General features: G+C 39.7%; 2 protein-coding genes across 2 annotated transcripts; both read right to left on the reverse strand.

The window, feature by feature from the left end:
• Positions 1-3,342: 3,342 nt before the first annotated feature.
• Positions 3,343-6,550, reverse strand: drd5a (dopamine receptor D5a). The gene has a single exon (XM_059328585.1). It carries the CDS (start codon positions 6,292-6,294, stop codon positions 4,852-4,854), a length of 1,443 nt encoding a protein of 480 aa, XP_059184568.1. The 5' UTR covers positions 6,295-6,550; the 3' UTR covers positions 3,343-4,851.
• Positions 6,551-9,653: 3,103 nt separating this feature from the next.
• otop1 (otopetrin 1) lies at positions 9,654-14,883 on the reverse strand. Its single transcript, XM_059328579.1, has 6 exons — positions 14,499-14,883; positions 14,181-14,317; positions 13,796-13,854; positions 13,355-13,485; positions 10,297-11,204; positions 9,654-9,874 (listed from the first exon to the last, which is right to left on the reverse strand). The coding sequence occupies exons 1-6, from the start codon at positions 14,881-14,883 to the stop codon at positions 9,704-9,706; spliced, it is 1,791 nt and encodes a 596-aa protein (XP_059184562.1). The 3' UTR covers positions 9,654-9,703.
• Positions 14,884-21,149: the final 6,266 nt, after the last annotated feature.

Raw genomic sequence — 21,149 nt, forward strand, 5'->3', positions numbered from 1 at the left:
CAGAGGCCACGTCACATGATGACCTTTCACCTGCCGCAGGTCATCATGTGACGTAAACTAACTGACGCCAGCCAGGTGATTTTATTTAATAAATTGTTAATAATCGTTACATTTTCTTCCAGATAAGAGTCATTGGCAGGCTATCACAAAAAATAAAATATAAAAACTCCATATTCTGAAAAAAGGACATAATAGGACCCTTATGTTTGCAAGGAGATAATTTAAAGTTTGTGGAAGACTCATGGCATGAAATATTTGGGGGCAAATGTAGCTGTCCTCCACCAAGGAAATTGCTTGTTTTGCAATTTAAAAATATGCAATTTCACATCATTTGGAGTCATTATTATTTCCATATCTGTATACAAAAATGTGGAAAAGCTAGAGCAGATAATAAACAAACAACACCCAGAGAGCTTGGAGTTATGCTCATGAGTTCAGTAAAGCCTTTCATTAACAAATGTATTGGAGACAGTTTCTTCCAAACACAGTAATGCACAACATTGTTAGTCTTATATACGAGTGTTTCAAATGTTTTACAAAGCCAGTACAAATGATACTTGTAATAAACTCCAGGTACATTATTGAATGTGTATTCTCTTTTTTGTATATTTGTGGGGAATTAAACTCAAAATTAGCTGATTTTATTTCTCTGCAAATAAGCAGCAACTTGCTGGCATATGCTGTAAAATTACCACGAAAGCAACAATTATCCTTTCATATATTATAGTCAGATATACAACAATACACCATTAAAATAAATTATAGTAAGCATGTTTGATAACAGTACTAAGCTTGAATCTCTGCTGTCAGTATTTTGTTTGGATTAAACATCCTGACAGTATATACTGTCATGTCACAAACTGACTCAGGGAATGTGACAAGAAGGGAGTCCACACAAAAGATTTGCTTGAAACAAGTATAATTTATTAAAAAGGCAAACACAGATGAACAACAGAATTTGGAAATGTGTGCTGTCAGAAGTTTTGATGGTGCAAATCAATGAAGAGGCTGTATTTTAGATGTCAGACCTGGGCCTTCCAGCTTTATAGATGAGCTTAAACAACTGAGAATCCTCCCGAGCCTGCTGAAGGTTACCAAGATAAAACAGTAAGGGCGTCACAATTAAGTCTTTTAAATTAATTTCACCTTTAGCACAAACTCTTCAGTGTTGATATTCTTTGATTATAATGTGTAATAACATATCACTCACAGATGGCATTTTCTACATAACAAGAAGTTTAACTTTGCTTGTAATACTTTTACACGTTTACTTAAAGGTATGTGTTTCTCGAGATAGAGGCTTTTTGAGCATCAGGTTATCAAATACTGATTTTTTGGGTTGATAACATGGCAGAACAACAACCCAAAGCATTAGTTCTTCTCAGCAATAAACTATCTTTCCCCAGAATCCCATACTGCACCTTTAAGTATGTTTTTATGCATGATTTTACTTGTAATAGAGTATTTATTTACATTGTTGTACTGGTAATTTTAAATGAAATAATTATCCACTTATTTAACATTGCATCCCTATAATAATGCATAGCAATGACTATTGATACTGCTAAACCAGAGATATCGTCCTTTTTATTCTACACATTCTTCTTATTTGTTTACACCTTTACACCTTACACTTTACAAAGCAACTCAGTCACAAACAGTTAAATCCTCAGTTTGGATATGTTATGCTAGTAGCAGCTAATGTAGCGTCGAGTTGCTAGCCTCGGGGAGATGAGTAGCGGGATGCAGAGGTCTGGTAAAGTCACTTCTTTCTGACTCCACGCCACCATATTTCAAAAATTTTCAAATTTGTAGTCTCCAAGTGACATCACCTGAGGTAATATATATAAGAATTTATGCAGCAGCCATCTGGAGCCACAAATGACTTTATACAAAGTTCTTCTCTAAGTAAAGGCTCTCAACACTTCTTGTGTACGTCCAGTGAATGAACACAGCAGAAGGCAATGCATGAGTTAACAGGAAAACTTGGGTTCAGAGAAAGTACACGGTTATAGAAATGCAAATCGGGTTATATTGTCCCGGCTTATTTATCTTGTTTGTTATGCTGTTCATGAACACAATGCAGCAAATTCTTCCTTATCGCATTCCGATATAATATATGTGACAGGGATGCTGAGATGATTGGCACATGCTTTATTCTTCTTTATTCATTATTAAGGGTGCACTATGTATCTGTTTGCCCTCAGTCAAGAAGTGAATTGTTAATCCTGTCAACAATACTCCCAATACATGTCACTCATGTCTACATTTAAAGAAAGCTTTGAGCCCGAGGATGCTGAAGTAGCCAGCAGAAAATAAAATTACAGCAGGATTAGAACATGTAAAATGAGATTAATGTAATATTTAGACATTTATGTATTGACTTGCATCAAAAAAGCTGCATATTTTGTGAGTTAACCCATGTGTGCCGAGACCTATTAAAGATTAACACAGTGCAGAGAGTTGCAACACAGTGGATTTTGTTTTTTATCTGACAGAAAGAGAGAACTGACAGATGCTGTTGGCAGTTTAACAAAGAGTCGAGGTATTGTGTCTTAGTCTTTCACTGGCTTAGGTACCAGTTGGGTTTTATATGAAAGTATTGATATCGGTTCAAAGAAATTATGCTACATACGGGCCAAGGAGAAGAAGCCATCGTGAAGACCAGACGTGTGCTCTTCTTATTACTATACAGAGAGTCTCTTGTGAGCAGGATTAAAGCTTCTCTGTCCCTGTCAGAAGAAATATATCAGCTGTCTGAAGCTGTGGAAGACAGGTCAGTCTGAAGATGCAGCCTATACGGCCCACCACAACCTATACAATCCACATCACCTAAACATGAGACTATGTGAGTCAGACTGAGCCCGCTGCAGTGTACCACCAGCTCTCTTACATTGTGCAAGACAGACTTTGGGGTTTGTCCTCTTTTTTTCTTGTTTATTTTTTCCTCTTTTTGTCGTTCTAAATCTTTCAGTGGTTTTGTGTCTCTTTGTGGTTTTGGTTGTCTCTTTGTCATTATTTTGTGTGCCTTTTTAGTCATTTTGTGCCTTTTATGGTAGCTATGTGTCTTGTCATAGTTTTTTGTGATTATTTGTAGTCATTTGTGTCTCCTTGTGGTTTCTGGCTCTTAATAGTCATTTTGCGCCTATTTTTGAGTCATTATGTATCTATTAATTAGCAATTTTAGCCGTTTTTGTGTTTGTGTCTCTTTTAAGTAGTTTTGTGTTTATTGTATTGATTTCATTACTTTTTTTTAGTCATTTTGTGTCATTTTGTCATCTGTGTCTCTTTGTAGTTGTTTGTTTATTGTTGGTCATCATCTCTTCATGGTCAGTACATATCTCTTCGTCTAACATGTTGAATGTGAAGGCCCGGGGGGCCTCTGAGAATTCGTTTCTCTGCCAAAATTTCCTGTCACTCTCTGTCAAGAAGGCGAGCTGCCAATAAAGTTTTAAAAGACTGAAGGTCAGAGGCGTATATGCATGAGAGCAAAGTCGCTGAATAGAAAGTTAAACTAAAGGTGAAAACCCTCTGAGCCTGCAAAGTTTGTCCATCTGTGAAACAGTGTAATGTCACCTTCAGGAAGATACCAACCAGAGCACTCTGTTCCTCTGAGCATGACAGCATTTTATTAGACAAATGATGACACACTTCACTGTTTAAAGGACAGTAGTTTACATTCAGATCAGGTCATCTGTACAGTACAAAGATAGAGAGAGGTGTTGGAGAGGTGATGTATGACATCCAGTTGTGTTGGCCCAGTGGCCGTGTGTGTGTGTGTGTATGTGTGTGTGTGTGTGTGTGTGTAGGCTTTCTGTAGCAACAATTCCTCTAGCTGACATAACGCTGTAGCCTTATTGTGTCTGAGTTATTGATTCGCTCCTTGAAATCTTTGGTCGTTCAGGACAGCCTTGATCTTTCTTTTCTCTTGTTAGGTCAGTCAGAGCCCACTGTGGTTGATAAAACACAACCATCCAGTAGTTTTGGCCTCAATGAGAAATGAAAGCGCACAAAAAAGTAAGACTTTGTACTACTGAAAGATGTTTCTAGTATGATGGTTTGTATTAATGATTCCAGTGTAAACAGGTTCACATTTACATGTTTATAGCATTAGGTTGTGTGCATTTTACATCATATTTTTGCTCCATCAAAGCCCCTCAGCCATCTAAACCTCAATCTAACTGCATAACAGTCCATATGGTGCAGAGAAGGTGTGCTGGAGGAGGGTGGGTAAACACTTTAATACTGCATTTTGGCATCATGTAACTTCATAGGACACATTCCTTTCAACAGAACTCTTCCTTAAATAAGATAAGGCGCTGAAATGACTGCATTTTTTGGAGTAGAACTATCTCGGTTGCACTGTCTGTAAGGCCTCCCTCAGTTTTCATACTCAGTGGAAAGGCGGGCACTGGATACACGAGGTTTTAAAGCAGCAAAAGGTTTCCATTATGATTCCTTCACAAACATTTTTCCTCTCCAAGTGGATGGACATGAGACACGGAGAGTAAAGCCTTCCAGTAAACAGCTCCAACTACACCGAACCTTTGAACAAATGAACAGACTTCACTTGCCATGTAAATAACACCTACACATCACTTTTTAAGAACAGGACAACAACATCACATGTCATATATGACGCAAAGCAGTGGCAGGGTGGCTCACAGGGGCAGGCGCCCTGCTCCAAGTGTCCACGAGCAAGTCAGCAGCTGCAAAGGGCGCTGCTCAGTAGACCCTGACCTGTGGGCTTCTTGTGGAGAGGAGCCTCTGGGGAGGGGGGCTGAGGAGGTGATTGAACAATGACATTTACATCCAAATACGTACGGGAGGAGGGGAGATACAAAGTTGGAGTCAGTGTAATCCATTGGGTGTAAAGGGTGACATCCTGTCAAGACTAATATCTGCCTCGCAGTCCTCCAAGTCACAAACCGAGTCGGTGGCGTTTTCATTGTTGTGAGAAAACTGTGAAATCCTGTCAAAAGTCTCCTCATGCTCGATACATTCAACCACGTTTGGTATCATGTTGACATACGCGTTCGCGATTTCCTTGTGGATGAGGGTGTCCTGGTTATAAGAGACCAGCTCGTTGCTGATGTTAACTGTTTCCACTTGTGTGTTGGAGCAGAAATTGCGGCAGCCCAATAAGCTGGCAAAGGCCTTCCTGAACTCTGCGTTGAAGGCGTAAATGATGGGGTTCAGGGAGGAGTTGGTCCATCCGAACCACACGAAAACGTCGAAGGTGGTCTCGCTTACGCACGGCAGACCCGCGTCCCGGTCTGTGGCGGGTCTGTCGCAGAACGGGACCATGCAGTTTAGGACGAAGAAAGGTAGCCAGCAACACACAAAGACACCCATAATCACCGAGAGAGTTTTGAACACTTTGGTTTCCCGTTTGATGGACGTTTTCAAGGTGTTGTGGTGTTGGCACTCTATTCTGTTTGTCCTGCAACTTTGCGCGTGCTCTGCCGCTCTCTCCAGGGATGCTATTCTTCTAATTTGTATTTGTGCGATCCGGTATATTCTAGTGTAAGTCACAATCATTATTGCCACGGGAATATAGAAACTTATCAAAGAGGAGGAGATGGCATACTCCCTGCTCAGGCTGGAGTCGCAGTTCTCTTCTATCTGCCGGCTCGTGGAGGAGTTGTGCGTCCCAGCCATGTCGTCACCGTTGGCTTTGTGCCAGTTCAGCTGGACCGGTATGAATGAAATGAGCACAGACAACGTCCAAGTGATGCTGATCATAACAAAGGCAACTCGCTGGGTCATTTTCCTCTCGTAGCGGAAGGGGCTCGAGATGGCCCAGTATCTATCCACGCTGATGATGCAGAGGTTGAGGATGGAGGCGGTGGAGCACATAATGTCAAAAGCGACCCAGACGTTACAGAAAGTGCCAAACGGCCAGTAACCCGCCACCTCTGCTACAGCTTTCCAGGGCATCACCAGCACGGCCACGAATAAATCCGATAGCGCCAAGGAGACGATGAAAATGTTGGTGACTTTGGTCCGCAGGTGGCGAAAGCGCAGCACCGCGGCGCAGACCAGGATGTTCCCCAGCAAGGTCCAGAGGATGAGCAGGGACAGCAGACACCCTGTCACCGTACGCACCACCATATCCTTCCCCCCGTTCTTTGTCGCCTCGGTGCTGTTCCACATAATCTCTCCGAGGGGTGCCGGCACAGAGTCAATCCCCTGCACCGCTGAGAGATACTTGGCTGGGTTCTCCATGTGCCTCTTCAAGTAAAACTGCAGTCCATTGCTCCGCGCGCGGGGACTGGCGCAGTCTGAAGCCATTCACCGTACTGTCCCCATTGACCCGCGCGGCTGCCAGCCTGATGTGGAGTGCAAAGCAGACGGAAAGAGAGAAGTGATCGCCTTAAAACCGAGCCGAGCGACGTGCCAGGTGCGCTGAGGGGCTGGGACGCAGCAAGCAGTGGCGAGCACATGTTGCAAACCTTGCCGGTCCGTCTGACCTGGCTGCCTCTGTGAATCTCTCAGCCCGAGGAATCCTGAGCGCAGTGTGGGCGAGGAGGGAGTCCCTACAGCCTAACGCACTCCAAACTAACCAGGGCCGGGCGCGCACAGCATCACGCCTCCTTTGTGGGTGGTGTTACGCACAACATGGCACTGCGTTAGAGAAGGAGTGTGAGGGAGCCCTAAACATTCTGATGAAATCCCAAGTGCGTTATGACAAACTGGGAATCAGACAGTCAATCAGCTGTCTGCCAATTATAGACAGTCTTTCCTGTCCACGCGCACACTGCAGTGACAGGACGGACAAATGGAGTGTGGACTACATATACAAACTTGCTAATAAACAGTTACTGGGTGCACTGGGTCTAGTTTGTGCTTTGTGTTTAATAGGATGGATGGGATATGAGGGTCAGGGGTGGAGGGGGATGGGCGGAGGGTGTTTGCTTGTTTCTATGTTTTGCTATTTTTATTATTATTATTATTACTTTCTCCTTTTTTTATGTGAAGCACTTTGTGTTGCATCTCTTTTGTATGAAAAGTGCTATACAAATAAAGTCAGATTGCAGTCTGGCACTGACGGAGCTGTCCATGGTGCTGAAAAAGCAAACACCTTAATAGTCCCTCAGCAAGAAGTAACTCTCTTTCTCTCTCTCTCTCTCTCTCTCTCTATCTATCTATCTATCTATCTATCTATCTATCTATCTATCTATCTATCTATCTACCTACCTATCTTTCAAAGAATGAATGAGCCTGAATTTGATTCATTCTTTTATTACAAGCATCATAATTACCCATCCTGCCCTGGCTCAAAGTAGCACTTCAGTGAATACTAAAACCACCAAAACTCTTTATAACACATTTCAGCCTGATATGAAAAGCTACAGTGTAATTTAATGCGTCTTAATGAAAGAAACAGAAGGATTAAAAAAAACAAACACGTTTTTAAATTGACAAATCAATCACTAGACTGGTGGTTGTTTGTCATCTTGCAGCAGCTGACTGGAGGTCAGAGCTCACCTTCTTTTCAGAGTTTCTCCCCTGAACAGGTGAGTCACATTCACACTCTCAGCGGTCACGTCGAGCCACGAGCTCCGAGCGCGCGCTACGCTTCGTCCGTGTAACAGCAACAGCAGCAGCGCCGTTTCCGGCTTTGCTACGTCACGGATATTTTTAGACGTGTCTGCGTGCCTGTCAAATCGTTGTGACACTACGTCAAAATAATCCCCCCAGACGCCCGATGCCAGATTCTCTGGAGTAACCTATAATCTCTGGATGTCAGAAGGCAACTTGTGTCCGGCACAACATTTAATTCCTCACATACAAGCGTTATAAAGATGTTTTGGCCAGTGAATTGTCATAGAATATTATATATTATTATACAAATAACATAGGATATTGTTTAGAATATCATTGCTGCTTTAAAGGGGGGGAAATTACAGAAAATGTTTAATTTATTTAGTGTCCATACTTAAATTCTAGATGGTTAATGGATTAGTAATTTATAATTAATCTGATGTTTTGTCCGAAATTTGGTCATTTATTATTATGTATACTTTTGTTTTCCTGGAAATGTAAAATACTTTATATGTTTTATTAAGATTTATATAAGAAGTGGGCATTTAAGAAGATGTGATGGCGCAATAATCCAAGCTGTAGTTGCCCATACTTCAACTGCTTTTGGACTTTCCCATCAAACTCGCTTAAAACAAATAAGTGGCGCCACCTTGCGGTTAAATTGTGCACAACAACTGCTGCCCATTCAGAAGTTGAGTCAGCAAAGAGGTCCTCGGTTTGAAGAAAAATAAACATGAGACGTCGAAAAAAGTATTCTTTATTTCAATAGGCAAAAGATATACATTCATCACTATCGTACATATTATTTTATATGAGCACCATTTTATTGGAATTTAACAAAATCATATCACATTGATGAATGATGATTTTGATCAGTATGACAATATTTACAAAGATTATTATCATATTGCAGTTTGCACCTAAAAACAAGGATTATAGCACAGGTTGGCACTTAGTGAGAACACGTACAGTGGATAGCACCAGGTTGAGAACTGACTGAAATTATTTATTGATAAAATATAAAATTATACAGTACAAGTATACAGTATGTCTATGGGGTGGTTTCTATTACTGATTTTTAATGTGTAAACATACAATCTCTGGTCAGGTATAGCGGCTGTCATCACAGCATCATTAATTTTGTATTGGTTTAATAGACCTAGGAATATTTTAATGCAAGAATATCACTTAACAATGTAAATGCACCTGATTTGAACAACATTTATCTTTTTATGTTTTCATGTTGACATATTGTATATGAAGTCTTTGTCACCAGTGTATGGTGGGGAAACATATTTTGGCCATTAGATTTGTTTTCTCACCTCTCACTTTTTTAATATAATGTAATTACAGCTACCCCAGTACAATCAAAAGAGTGCTACCTAGTAACATAATTTTGCACATAACTTACCATTCAACTTGACAGTACAGAGAATCATATGAAAGGACAATGATGAACCTTAAATGACCAAGATAGGCAGAGAACTATAGTCCAACTCATAGAGATTCTTAAAAATATAGTGTCTTTGTAGCTCAAGTGTTGCATAAAGTTCCATTAAACTTGGACTACTAAGAGAAGTTAATGAGAACCATATCCATATACAGTAGGAACATTTCACATGCAGATAAAATATGGGTTAAGTGGTACACCAATGCACTTGTGGCTCCGTTGAATACAGTACTATTAGATGTTCGAGACTAAAAGGCATCTCAGTGGCTGTGAGTAGTCTATTATATAGTTTCAGCTACTAATATGAAAAAGTACAAAATATGAGCGTCAGATACAGCATACACATTTAACATGATGAGCCAGTGAGCAAAATCTACTGAAATGCAACTATAGAACCAAAGGTACAATGGGCCCTTTTGAAATTCTTGAAACCAAAGGTCCTTTCCATCACCATTTTTAATAAGCCTCTCGTTGTACAAGGTAATTCTTCAAGGAACGCAGGCTAACAGGTTTGTCTTCCTCTGTAATCCCCACACCGGGGGATCTATGTTTTGTTTGTCTCCGCAGCTTGTTTTCAAGTCTGTTGGAGTGCGACCCAGACTGCCTCCTGAATGGCTGACCTGCGCTGTGAGACACTCTCGAGAGCCGATGGTGACAAGTGTTTTTGTGCATCTTATCTGGCAATGTCAGTCATCTGCTACTCTGTCAGACCCGGCGGAACACCTCAAAGAGGGAGGCGACTGAGTGCATGCGGTAGAAAAGGTTCAAAGGAATGGCGAAATTGAGAACTGTGGTCCATATGCTGAAGCCAAATGTCTCCTGTTCCAACCCGTTGTCGTACTGCGGCCGGCAGCCAAAAGCAGGAAGAATCCACAGCTGAAAGAAAGAAAGAAAGAAAGAAAGAAAGAAAGAAAGAAAGAAAGAAAGAAAAAACTTTCATTGATTTCTTTTTTTTGGCCACTTGGGGGCAGCACAACAAGCTGTACACACAACACTGACATATTATTATAAAGTGGTTTGTAAACAGTTGGCTTTTTACACATCTACCAGAAATGGAGCGTGGAAAGTGTGTCTTAGCTCTGCTTTGATTTCCTCCAACTCTTTGACCTGGTAACTCAACAGTTTTATGCTGTGTCCATGACTCTGTATAGTATATGGAGTATATGTTGAATGCAAGGAAATCTCTTTACAGATTTACAACAACTAATTATTAACAGTTAAGTTAATAAAATGACCAAAATTTACTTTACTTGATTACTTAATTTAATCTCTTTTACATTAAATTGACAAATGCTTACCGAAATGTTGCACATTATCAGGAAGACAGCGATATTCTTCAGGATTTGCCTCTTTATATTTGGGGGCTCGTTCACTTTGTTTCCAACAGTCAGCGGCACCTCAGAAGGCTTCCTGGGACATCTGTACACCTGCCCACTCTCCTCCTGTTCATTCTCCATGGTAACACAGTTTCTGTCTGGAGTCTCGTAGGCTCGGTTGATGATGCCGTTGTATGGCGGGGCCAAAGAGGACGTCACAGAGAAGATTTCCGGAGAAGCTGGTAACTCAGGGTCCTCCCTCTCTCCGTTCTCTTGCTGGCGGTACAGGGACTCTACGATGAACGGGTTCTGGATGTACTTCTCCAGCACAATAAGCAAAGAGTACATGAGATTGGTCCAGCGGTAAGGAGGGCTGCTGTTGGCCCCTAACACAGCCACTATGCTGCACCAGGACATGAGCCAGGAGCCGATAGAGGACCCAAACAGCAGCTCTGTGTCCAGCTGTCTGGACGGGTTCTTGTTGGTGTCCAGAGGCATGTGGTCCGCTCGATAAATGAGCAGACCTGAAGCACTGGCGGAGCACATGAACACCAGCATGACGATGCCGTAAATGTAGAACATGGAAATGGCCGACTGCCGCGTTTGGAGGGATTCTTCTACGTGGGTGATGTAAACCACCAGGATCCCAATAGTGCTGGCCAGCGCAAGTAGACCCAGAATGGGGCCCATGGTCAGGCCCTGGGTTTTGGTAGCCAACCTCTTCCTGTTCGAAGAAAGGTCAATGGTTCGTCCAATGTTCTTCCACATTACAAAGAGCATGGCGGAGACAAAGATGTGGTACTCGACATTGAAGGGGTAGAGATAGAAGAGGCTGCTGGAGAACATGGAGCAAGTACTGGTGGTGCAGTTACAGTGGGGCTCTGAGTGCACTGCAAAACAAACATGAAGAGATTCAAATTCATGAGAAATTAATATATTTATATGCATCCTTACGTTAACACAGTTTGTCTGTGTTTTAAGACAAACATTACAAAACCACAATAATCTATCAGGACATAATACTGTACAGGCAGGAGACCAAAAGCATAATATAAGTATTAGAATCGACATAAATAGTTTATATGAATAGTAAATATTTAATAAACTAACAAGGATTCACAGAATCTCACAAGTTTATCTGAATGAAAACAGTCTCAGCATTATAGACCTTATTGTGTATGACTCAGACAGTAATATACCCCCACACTCTACATTTGTATATTTGTATATGGGCTTTACATCTTTATGATATTTCATTTTAACAGAATAGAAACTGGCAAGTAAGAATGCTTTGAATGTATTGAGGCAAAATGAAAACAACTGAACCTTTACTCTAATCCAGTCTAAACTTTCATGTTTCAAGAGAACCATTTTGAAATTTAGATTAGATGTGTGACATATTTTTGCTCCAGTGCACTCTGATTTACAGTTATACACAGCCTGTTCTGGGAGGTGCCTTAGAGACAGCATCAGAAGCCCACATATATTTTCACGAAGGCAGTGTTTCTCAACACTTTTAGCTTGTGACAATGTAATGTCTACTTGTCTTTTAGTTGTGAGTTCAACCACAAAGTGCAATTTTTCAGTTGAATGTTTCTGAGGACTGAAAAGGCAAAATTATCAGGATCAGTGCTGAAGAGATGACAGGCCAACCCTAAAGTTAGCATCGCTCTGATACACTACTCAAAAAAGCCAGTGAGGTTTTTCCATTGGATTTTGGATTATTGCAGAAAATACAAAAAGCTATGCAAACACAAGTTTGTTCAGCAAGATGATATTCTCATAATGAACACCACTTTTTGAACACGTTATTTTTGATGCATAAATGGAATTGCACTGCACCACAATCTTGTGTAGCAGATACAGTATATCGCATTGATACTTTTGAGACCCCACCAATTTTTTTGACCGCACCATCCCAATCTCATGGATGACCATTGAAGCCAGAAATCACTCTAAAATAATAATACTCTAAAATTGAAATACTCTGAGCTCACACTAAATTCAAAGCAAAAACGTGCCCTTTACCTTATGTCCCTTCTATTTAAATTATTGATGGTATTTATGGTTTGTCTTACAACCACAAAGCAGCCAGGGCCCTTTCACATTGATTATTTAAATTGTGAGGAAAGCATTTTTTAATCTCTTTTTTTTTTTTTACTGTACCGCAACTTTAAGTAGTTTTGGTGCAACTGTAAAGAGGCCATTATTATTATTTAATTTTTTACTGCATTTTGGCTTTAAGTAATTTTGAAGGCAGCAGCCTCTAATTATTTTTAAAAGGTTTAAATATTTTTTGTTTATAAATTAAAGTATGCACACATATTTTAGAGCACAAAGCTCCATAATAAATTTCTGTCTTGGTGGTCCTACTTAATCTACTGATCTATATTGGAAATTTTACTCATTAGCTGAATGTCTGAGCATCTAAGGTGGTGATGACAATGCACTTTTTATGCTCACTCGCTGTCAAGCCAACTACAACATGCTATGGTAATGCTGATGCCCTCTAGAGATCATCTCAACAAAACCTTGCCGTGTGCACCCCCCCTCATCCCCTCCTACCCCTCGGCCCCCGAAGGCCACCACTATGGTACTGCAGCCTTTAATTAAAAAGGGAACAACAGTCAGGGTGCAGCCAGCCTCACAGTCAGCCGGATATGAGGAGGAGCAGCCGAACCCCCCAACCTTAGGCTTAGATGTATCAGTTACTGTAATTGCAGCACCCTTGGGAGTAAGCAGCCTGGGGACAAAGCCGTCTGAGGTCAAGCGGGGGGTTGCCAAGGAGGGTGGTGGTGGCTGAAGTGTGGGGAAAGGGCTGGGGAGGGGGCCTCAGTACTAGCAACACTGTGTGTCTCCTGAAACCTAATAGAGAGGCGTTGGACACAAACAAGATCCACTGGGCTGCAGAGCTGACCTTCCTTCCCCTCGCAAACCCTCCTCTCCTTCCTTTTTCTTTCATCCATTGAGGTGAGTTCTCAAGTGGACTATTGTACTTGTCTTCTAAGTACAAGCCAGCAATCAACCCCATGGCCCTTACCTATAGTGAGGTTTCCGTAGCCCAGAGCAGAGAGTCTTCTCTTATGGTTGTTCAAGAAGTGCTCAGCCTCTGACATCACACCGTTGCACCACAGGAGGAGGTTGGTGAAGACTGCATGGATTACACCGAATCTGAAGAGACAATGAGCAGTCAATCTGATAGTGTGTGACAGTGTTATGATACAGGTTATGATGATGTGCATGCATGATGATCTTTAGTTGCTGGTGAGATGTTTCATGGTCGTGATGTCAAAACAGGGTCTTTGACAACAAGCTGTTAAGTTATAATATCACATAATTTGCAGTTTGTGGTGGAAGTGTGGTAGTTTCTGTTTTGTGTTGTGTGAGTCTTTCATGGATTTATGCTTATTTATGTTTTTTGGAGTCCCTGACCTCAGACAATTTTGTGATTACAATAAAGATTTTTGAATCTTTCACATACCTCTCAAATGTTTCAAAGCTCTTGATGACATCCTTAATGTGAAACCAGAGAAAATGTACCTGAACAAAACATCGAAAACAAGACACAAAACTTTAATTTAAAAAGATTGACAAAATATTTTATAAAAACACATTTTATAGACAGTTCTAAGCGAATAAATCCCCTTTACCAGAAGGATTTCCCTCCGTCAGTTACACTCAAATAACATGGACAATGACAGGATTATATTGTTGCAGCAACTCTGTACTCGCCTTAACAACAAAGAGCACATTATCCAAAGACCTACCTGGTTAAGTGGTGCACAGAAGGAGGAAAAAAGACACAGTGTGTAACACTGCTGAAAGATTATCACTTTATTGAAATGAAAGTGGGGTTGTAAACTTACCTGTGCTATGGTGTGAGTTGCATGGATGACAGGATATACCCCGAGCACAGCCGACACACAAGACTGATAGCCAACATAATACCCGATTCGGAAAGCGTCCATAATCAGTGAAAGGAGTGCAAGGAGAGTCAAACCACCTACAGAGAAAAGGGAAGAAAGTTATTACTGCCACACTAAATAGTAAAATAAATGAAACACAAATTTATTCTGGTAAAGATTGTGAGTTGGGGTGATCAATAGCTTCCATCATCTCAAAACACGTGTAAAACAATAACCTTTTGGAGTTTTTACGCATTGCGCGTAAAGTTACAAACTCACCTCTTATCCAGCATGTGGTGGCGTGGACATCTTTCTCAGTCCGCGTGTTCTTCCGTCTGTCCCGCACCATGATGTACCACAGCATCCAGATCAGCTGGAGGATCATGAGGCATGTGACAAAGGACAGCAAGTGCTCTTCCTTGACAGAGGGGCCGTGGTGCGCGATAGCCAGCATCAACGCCGCCCCGATCAACAGCACGTTGGTCCCGTACTGACCGCTGAGGATCTCCGCGTTCTTCCTGGGATAATCTCCTGACAGGCTGAGTTTTAGTTTGCTGAACATCTTCTTGTCGTGCTCGGAGCTGGACGACGAGGATGAACTGTGGCAGTACTTGTTCAGACACATAATATCCAGGCCGTTGTGTTCCACCATGGTGGGAGACATGTAGAAAAATCTCAATGCTGAAGGAAGAGGAAAGTGAAAGCCGCGCGCTATAAGAGCATTTGGGGGAGGCCAGGTGCCTAACCTGTTGCTACAAGGTGGGGATTCAGTCGAATCGGTACCGTGCCAAACATGCTCATTCAATCTTCAAGGTCCGGCTCAGCGGGCACGCATACTTTGATAGATGCCATTGTCATCTTGTAACCCTGAAACTGAAATATGTAGTCGTGTAACAGGCTCGCTGAGTCACTGAAAATGGTAGATTGCGTTTCAGTCCTTGGTGATCCCAGACCCCCGTCCTCTTGAAACTCCCATATGTTTCAGAGAAATCACTGGACTTGCTGTGCCAACCATTCACTGCGTAAAGAAGTAAAAACACTAAGCACAGACTTATCCACAATAACAAAAAAAAAAACGAGCTTCGCCCAAATCCACCTCTTCGGAGCAGCTGCCAGACAGTGTGTCCAAGTCAGCTGAAATCCTCTCAGGGTGGCTATCGGGTGTTAAGCGCACAGGCCTGGATGAGATGAAAAGGAAGATGACATTTCACAAACCTGCGATTTTTTTACAGGCAGTTGGGGAAGTGACCTGTCCTGACAAGCGCTTCAAATCCAAGTGCCACCTCCCCAAAATCCTTATGTCCACTCTTGGTTTAAACTTTGAAAGAAGTTGGGGAAAAAAATCCAGAGAATCAGATTTCAATGGTCAAATTCACAATGGCTTTTTGTGAGTGGATGTCAAGCATCAGCACTGAGAGCTCTTTGGGGAAATGAGCATGTAAACTTTGGTTTACAATATATAAATAGTTCTGGCGGATGCGCGCAATCAGCATATCAATAAAAGGACTGCTCACACAGATTGAGAGGTGATTGGTGTTTTGTAGCGTTAGAGGGGGCGGAGGTGGCAATCAGGGCCTTTTAATCATTAACTTATTAAATAAAAAAAAACAATAATAGCTGATTGAAAAACCAAACAAAAAAAAAACAGAACCTGCCAAATTAAAAAGTGAAACACAATTTAGAGAAATGGATACACCGTGGCTCACAATAGATCCTATTCTGCTTTAGGACTCCTGAGTCAGTGGACTCAAAAAACACAAACATGATGAATGTCCTCACATTCAAACAAAGGTAACTCGTTTAGCTGTTTTCCCCCCTTAATATTAATGATTATTATTATGATTATTATATAATATTCTATGTATTCTCATATTAGTATTAATTCAAATCATTTTCCAACAAACCTACATGTAAGAGGTCAACTTTAAAGAGCGATTTGCTTGTTTGCAAAAACAAATATTAGGTCAAATGCAAAGTAAAATATATATGTAGCACAATCAGGTGCGATGAAAATGTTTATGATAAATTGAAAAATGAATAAAAAATCAGTAGGCTGTATCTAAAAAGCAATGCAATCGACAAATATAAAACACACACAAACGTGAAAAAAAATGAGAGGAGCAATAAGGTCCAGCGCGTTATTGCGCACACGAGCGTGACACCCGCGAGCGTAATTGGGTTTTAACGACAGTTTTACAACATAACGTGGCTCCTTCTCGCAGCTACCGTACATGTCATTGAAAACGTGTTTGTAGTTCAAACAGTGCGTGCGTGTGTGTGTGTGTGTGTGTGTGTGTGTGTCCTTCAGCAGCACAGCTGAGATCTGCGCATGGCACGTGCAGGAAAACAGCAGTCTGAGAGGCCCATTAAGCCGTCGCGAGGACCAGCCCACAGTGGCCGTCACGAGGTCTGGAGATGATCAACAGCACATCAGCCGCTCAGTATCGATTAGTTGAACAGTGGCAATCAGCGCGATAGATGAAAAGAGTAGGATCTATTCCTTATCGGGGCATTTTAATGGGCGATTGACTTAGCCTGGACATTTTTGATTTAATCTGGTGTGTTTAAATTAGCACTTTACCAAAATTCCCCAAAACAACCTCATTGATTCGGAGTGCAGTTTGAGGACAAATCTATAAGGGTGATTAATATTTATTTTCATCATCAAATAGATATTCAACTTTTTTAAAAATGAACAACAATTAATAAAGTTGAATATAACTTTGTATATTTACTCTAGTATACTTGGGTATTTCCTTTTAATGTAGCTTTATTTAACTACTCCACTTCAACTCAAATAGAAACATTGCAGGATACTTTTACTACACTACATGTCTGAAAGCTTTATTCACGTTTCAGATTACTATCTGAAAAAACTTTTTTTTTTAGATAAATTGAAGGATAAAATGCAGTGTTGGGAAGTAACTAAGTACATTTACTCAAGTACTGTACTTAAGTAGAATTTTAAGGTACTTGTACTTTACTTGAGTATTTCCATTTTATGTAACTTTATACTTCTACTCCACTACATTTAGAGGCAAATATTGTACTTTTTACTCTACTACATTTAGCTGACAGCTTTAGTTACTTTACAGATTCAACATGAAAAAATACCATATATTTAATATGATTACACATTTATAAAACATAACAGTGTATTAAGTAGTTAACATTAGTCATATCTGGAAAACATTAAAATGCTACTTATATAAATGCATCAATATAAATAATCTTATAATATATTTAGAACATATAAAACAATCTGAGTGTGTCCACTCTGCAAAACAAGTACTTTTACTTTTGATACTTTAAGTACATTTTGGTGCTGATACTTTTGTACTTTTACTTCAGTAAGTTTTGAATGCAGGACTTTTACTTGTAGTGGAGTTTTATTAGTACTTTTACTGAAGTAAAGAATTCTAATACTTCTTCCACCACTGATAAAATGTTTCTTTATGTGTTGAGAAAATTCTTTTTAAGATAAATAAACTCATTACATCAATGCATTACTGTTGTTAAAATGAGCACAACCATAAACATTGTTAGCAGTAAAATGCAACATACATAATAATCCAGTAGTAATGCACGTTCGCCCATAAACTTTTGTTTTCAGACACAATCCTATGTTAGTTGTGGTTTCATATTCATTGTGATACGTTTTGGAAGAGATTAATAAAGTTTTAAGAAGATATACACTTTATCTGTAAATAATAAATCACAATGTCACAATCATTTCATGGAAAGAGGTAAAAAATATTTTATTTCAACTTTATGGGCGACCGTGTATTATGCCAACATCATCAAATACAATAGCACAACACTGACAAGGAAATTGTCACGGCACAATGACTACTTTTACTTTAAGTGCTTTGAGTACAGTGAGCTGACAGTTTTTTAATTAAGCTCTACACTGTAAAAACAAACCTGTTGTTTTTACGGTAAAAAACCAGCAGCTGTGGTTGCCAGAACTTTACCGTAATAAATACAGTGCAACTTTTTGTAATATTACGGTAAAATTGTATTAGCACTGTTGATTTCCCGTTTAAGATTGCCATTTTAGTCCATATTTTAGCGTAAAAATAAAAAGTTTTTCCATCAAAAGAAACACTGTTCTGCCATATAACTGACAAGAAACACTTTATAAATGCCAGATTACCATTAAATATTACAGTATATTTCTGTTGGAGATATGGTGTTTAGTACATTTAAAAGTGAAAAAAAGGTATTTTTTACAAAAAATAAATGCAAAAATGACGGCTTGTATATATATATTACAGTATATTTTTGCACGACAAACATGGTGCCAGTGTATTTTAGAGTGGAATAATGTTTTTGTTTTTTTTAAATGTAAAAAATACTGTTTTGGCTGATATATATATTTACAGTGTTTCATTGTTACTGAAACTGATTTAACCCATTTATCATTTTACGGTCTTTTACTGTCATGGTTTAGCAGTTTTTCCCCGTAAAATCTACAGACATTTTTTACAGTGTACCTCAACCAGCTGTGTGTGTGTTTAAAGGCCATTCCTTCAGGATTATTTCTGATAGTTCTTAATAGATCTGTACTTTCCTTCTGTAAAATGTTAAATGCAGTACATATGTTAATGTCATTGTGTAAATACACTTTCAGTGAATGTCTGAATGCATCTGAATCTAAAGGTATATCCAGATTAAATACAACTTTTTAAAGAGTCAGTCTTGATGACAAACAGGCCTTTAACCCATAAGAACCCAGACCCAGTTGTACTTTTTTGAAAAATTTGGACCACATAGAACACATTTCTGATGTTTAAAAAAAGAAATACTACCCCTAAATGTCAAAGGTCTGTGATGTGACAGAAATGTTACAATGGGCGTTTATGGTATTTATGTTTATGTTTTATTTCTTATTTTAAAATTAAAAAAAACTAGACACATTTTCTGCTTACAGACACACAAATTTGCCTTTTTCTTTCGCATCTCCACAACATTTATCAAAATTGTGACTTTAATTTGTTCAGGGAATATGGTCAGAACAAGTTAAATGCAATACAGGACATCCTGTTAATGGATTATAATTGTTAAATGGGTTTAAATTTAGCCTAGTAACAAAAAATAAGCATTTTAGAATAAGCAACTTTTTGACAATTCTGTTTCCAGTCACAGCCACATTTCGGAGATGTAACTTCTTGTCACAGTCACATGACCACCACACCAGGGTGTAGAGTATGTGTCGCTTAGGGATTTAATGAGTTAATGTGAAGCATCAAGCTGAAAATGGGAGATTATAGAAGATTTAAAGTGTTTGTTACACGGGTGTCACCATAGGTTCTTATGGGTTAAAATGCAGTCAGTGGGGTCCACAACTTTCAGAACTCCTCTAAATAAACCTTTTCTACTGGTGAAATGTCATCCTGCAGTATTGTTGTTTTGGATCACATTATATTGAGAGTTGTGTCTGCCATGAGTGTCATCAGCAGTGGATAAAAATAATTGGAAACAGAAATATACAGTCAGCAGTAACAACATACAGCAGCAGTAGCATCCCTGTAACGGTGTCAGAAACCTGAGCTTTATAACATGCTTTATGACATGGATTGTTAAATGTTACATTGTAGTATTGGATTGCATCCGAGTTGTGCCAAGATTCTAGATTTAGGAGGTTTTTTTAATTGAAATCTCAGATCTAACCCTGTTTTGTTGCAATTTTTAGACTGTAACATGCACGGTGTGGTCCCTCAAAACAACCTGGTCTCACAGAAATCTGTGAAATAGCCACAGAATGACTCAAATTTCCGTGAAACTGACACGGATTTCGCTACAATGCAAGTTAATGACAGTCATATCCCGTGGCTATTCCATGGATATTTGTTCCTATTGGTTTGTTCCAAGTCACGTGACTTTCAAGGTCCCAGCGGTCAGAACAAAAAACATGGCAGACAGTTCTCACATTTTTAGTGAAAAATCAATATTTTGACTTAGTTTCTGCATAAAAATGGATTTTGATCACATTTCTAGCGAGAAATATATGTTTTATTTTCTAAATCTTCACTCAGTGAATGTACATAATCACTTTGTATGTTGGAATAGCCACGGGATATGACTGTCATTAACTTGCATTGTAGCGAAATCCGTGTCAGTTTCACGGAAATTTGAGCGATTCCGTGGCTATTCCACGGATTTTGAGTTAAGCGAAATCCGTGGCTATTTCACGGATTTCTGTGAGATCATGTTGCTCAAAACCTAAACAATTATTTCTTACAGGTGTGGGATATTCACAGCCACTCCACTGAGGCCATTGATTTTGTTCCTCCCAGGTTTAAGAGTACCTGGGGAAGGACACTTTTCTGTATATGGCAGTAAATCTGTGGAACGGCTTGTCGGGAAATCTTCAAACCATAAGCAGCCTCGGAGGTTTCAAGCTGCACTGCAAAAAAGCCAACTTGTATTTTTTGGCCTAAAACAGTGATTTAAGTTGGTAAAACTTGGAAATATAAATTATTGACATTTAGGGCAATAATGTAAGTTAGCACAACAAATGAAGCCAGTTGTCTGCTCAAAAACAAGTTGGTGAGTTGTTGTTACTTATATCTTTAAGTTGGGGTTCACAACAAGGGACAATAGTTCTGATAACTCTTATTTCTTTGTTGTGAAATGCGGGAAAGCGGTGAAATTCTGTCATTAGCGAAAGCTAGCGGCTAACTGATGCTAGCGGCTAACTGATGCTAGCCGCCCTGCTTGTAACAGCTACAAGAGTAGCCATTAGCGTATCAATGCTAACTCAAAATTGTGGTCGAAACATTAGGAGACAGTTATTACAATGTGAAATTATAAGTTAGTACAACTTACAGTTGAGTTGACAAAAATCTGAATTCAGAGTTGAGCAAACTCAAAAACAAAACTTAAAATATTTACTTTAATTGTCCAACTTAAAATTTTATCGAAGTT

This window comes from Centropristis striata, chromosome 3 (assembly GCF_030273125.1).
Source record: "Centropristis striata isolate RG_2023a ecotype Rhode Island chromosome 3, C.striata_1.0, whole genome shotgun sequence".
Classification (NCBI taxonomy): Eukaryota; Metazoa; Chordata; class Actinopteri; order Perciformes; family Serranidae; genus Centropristis; species Centropristis striata.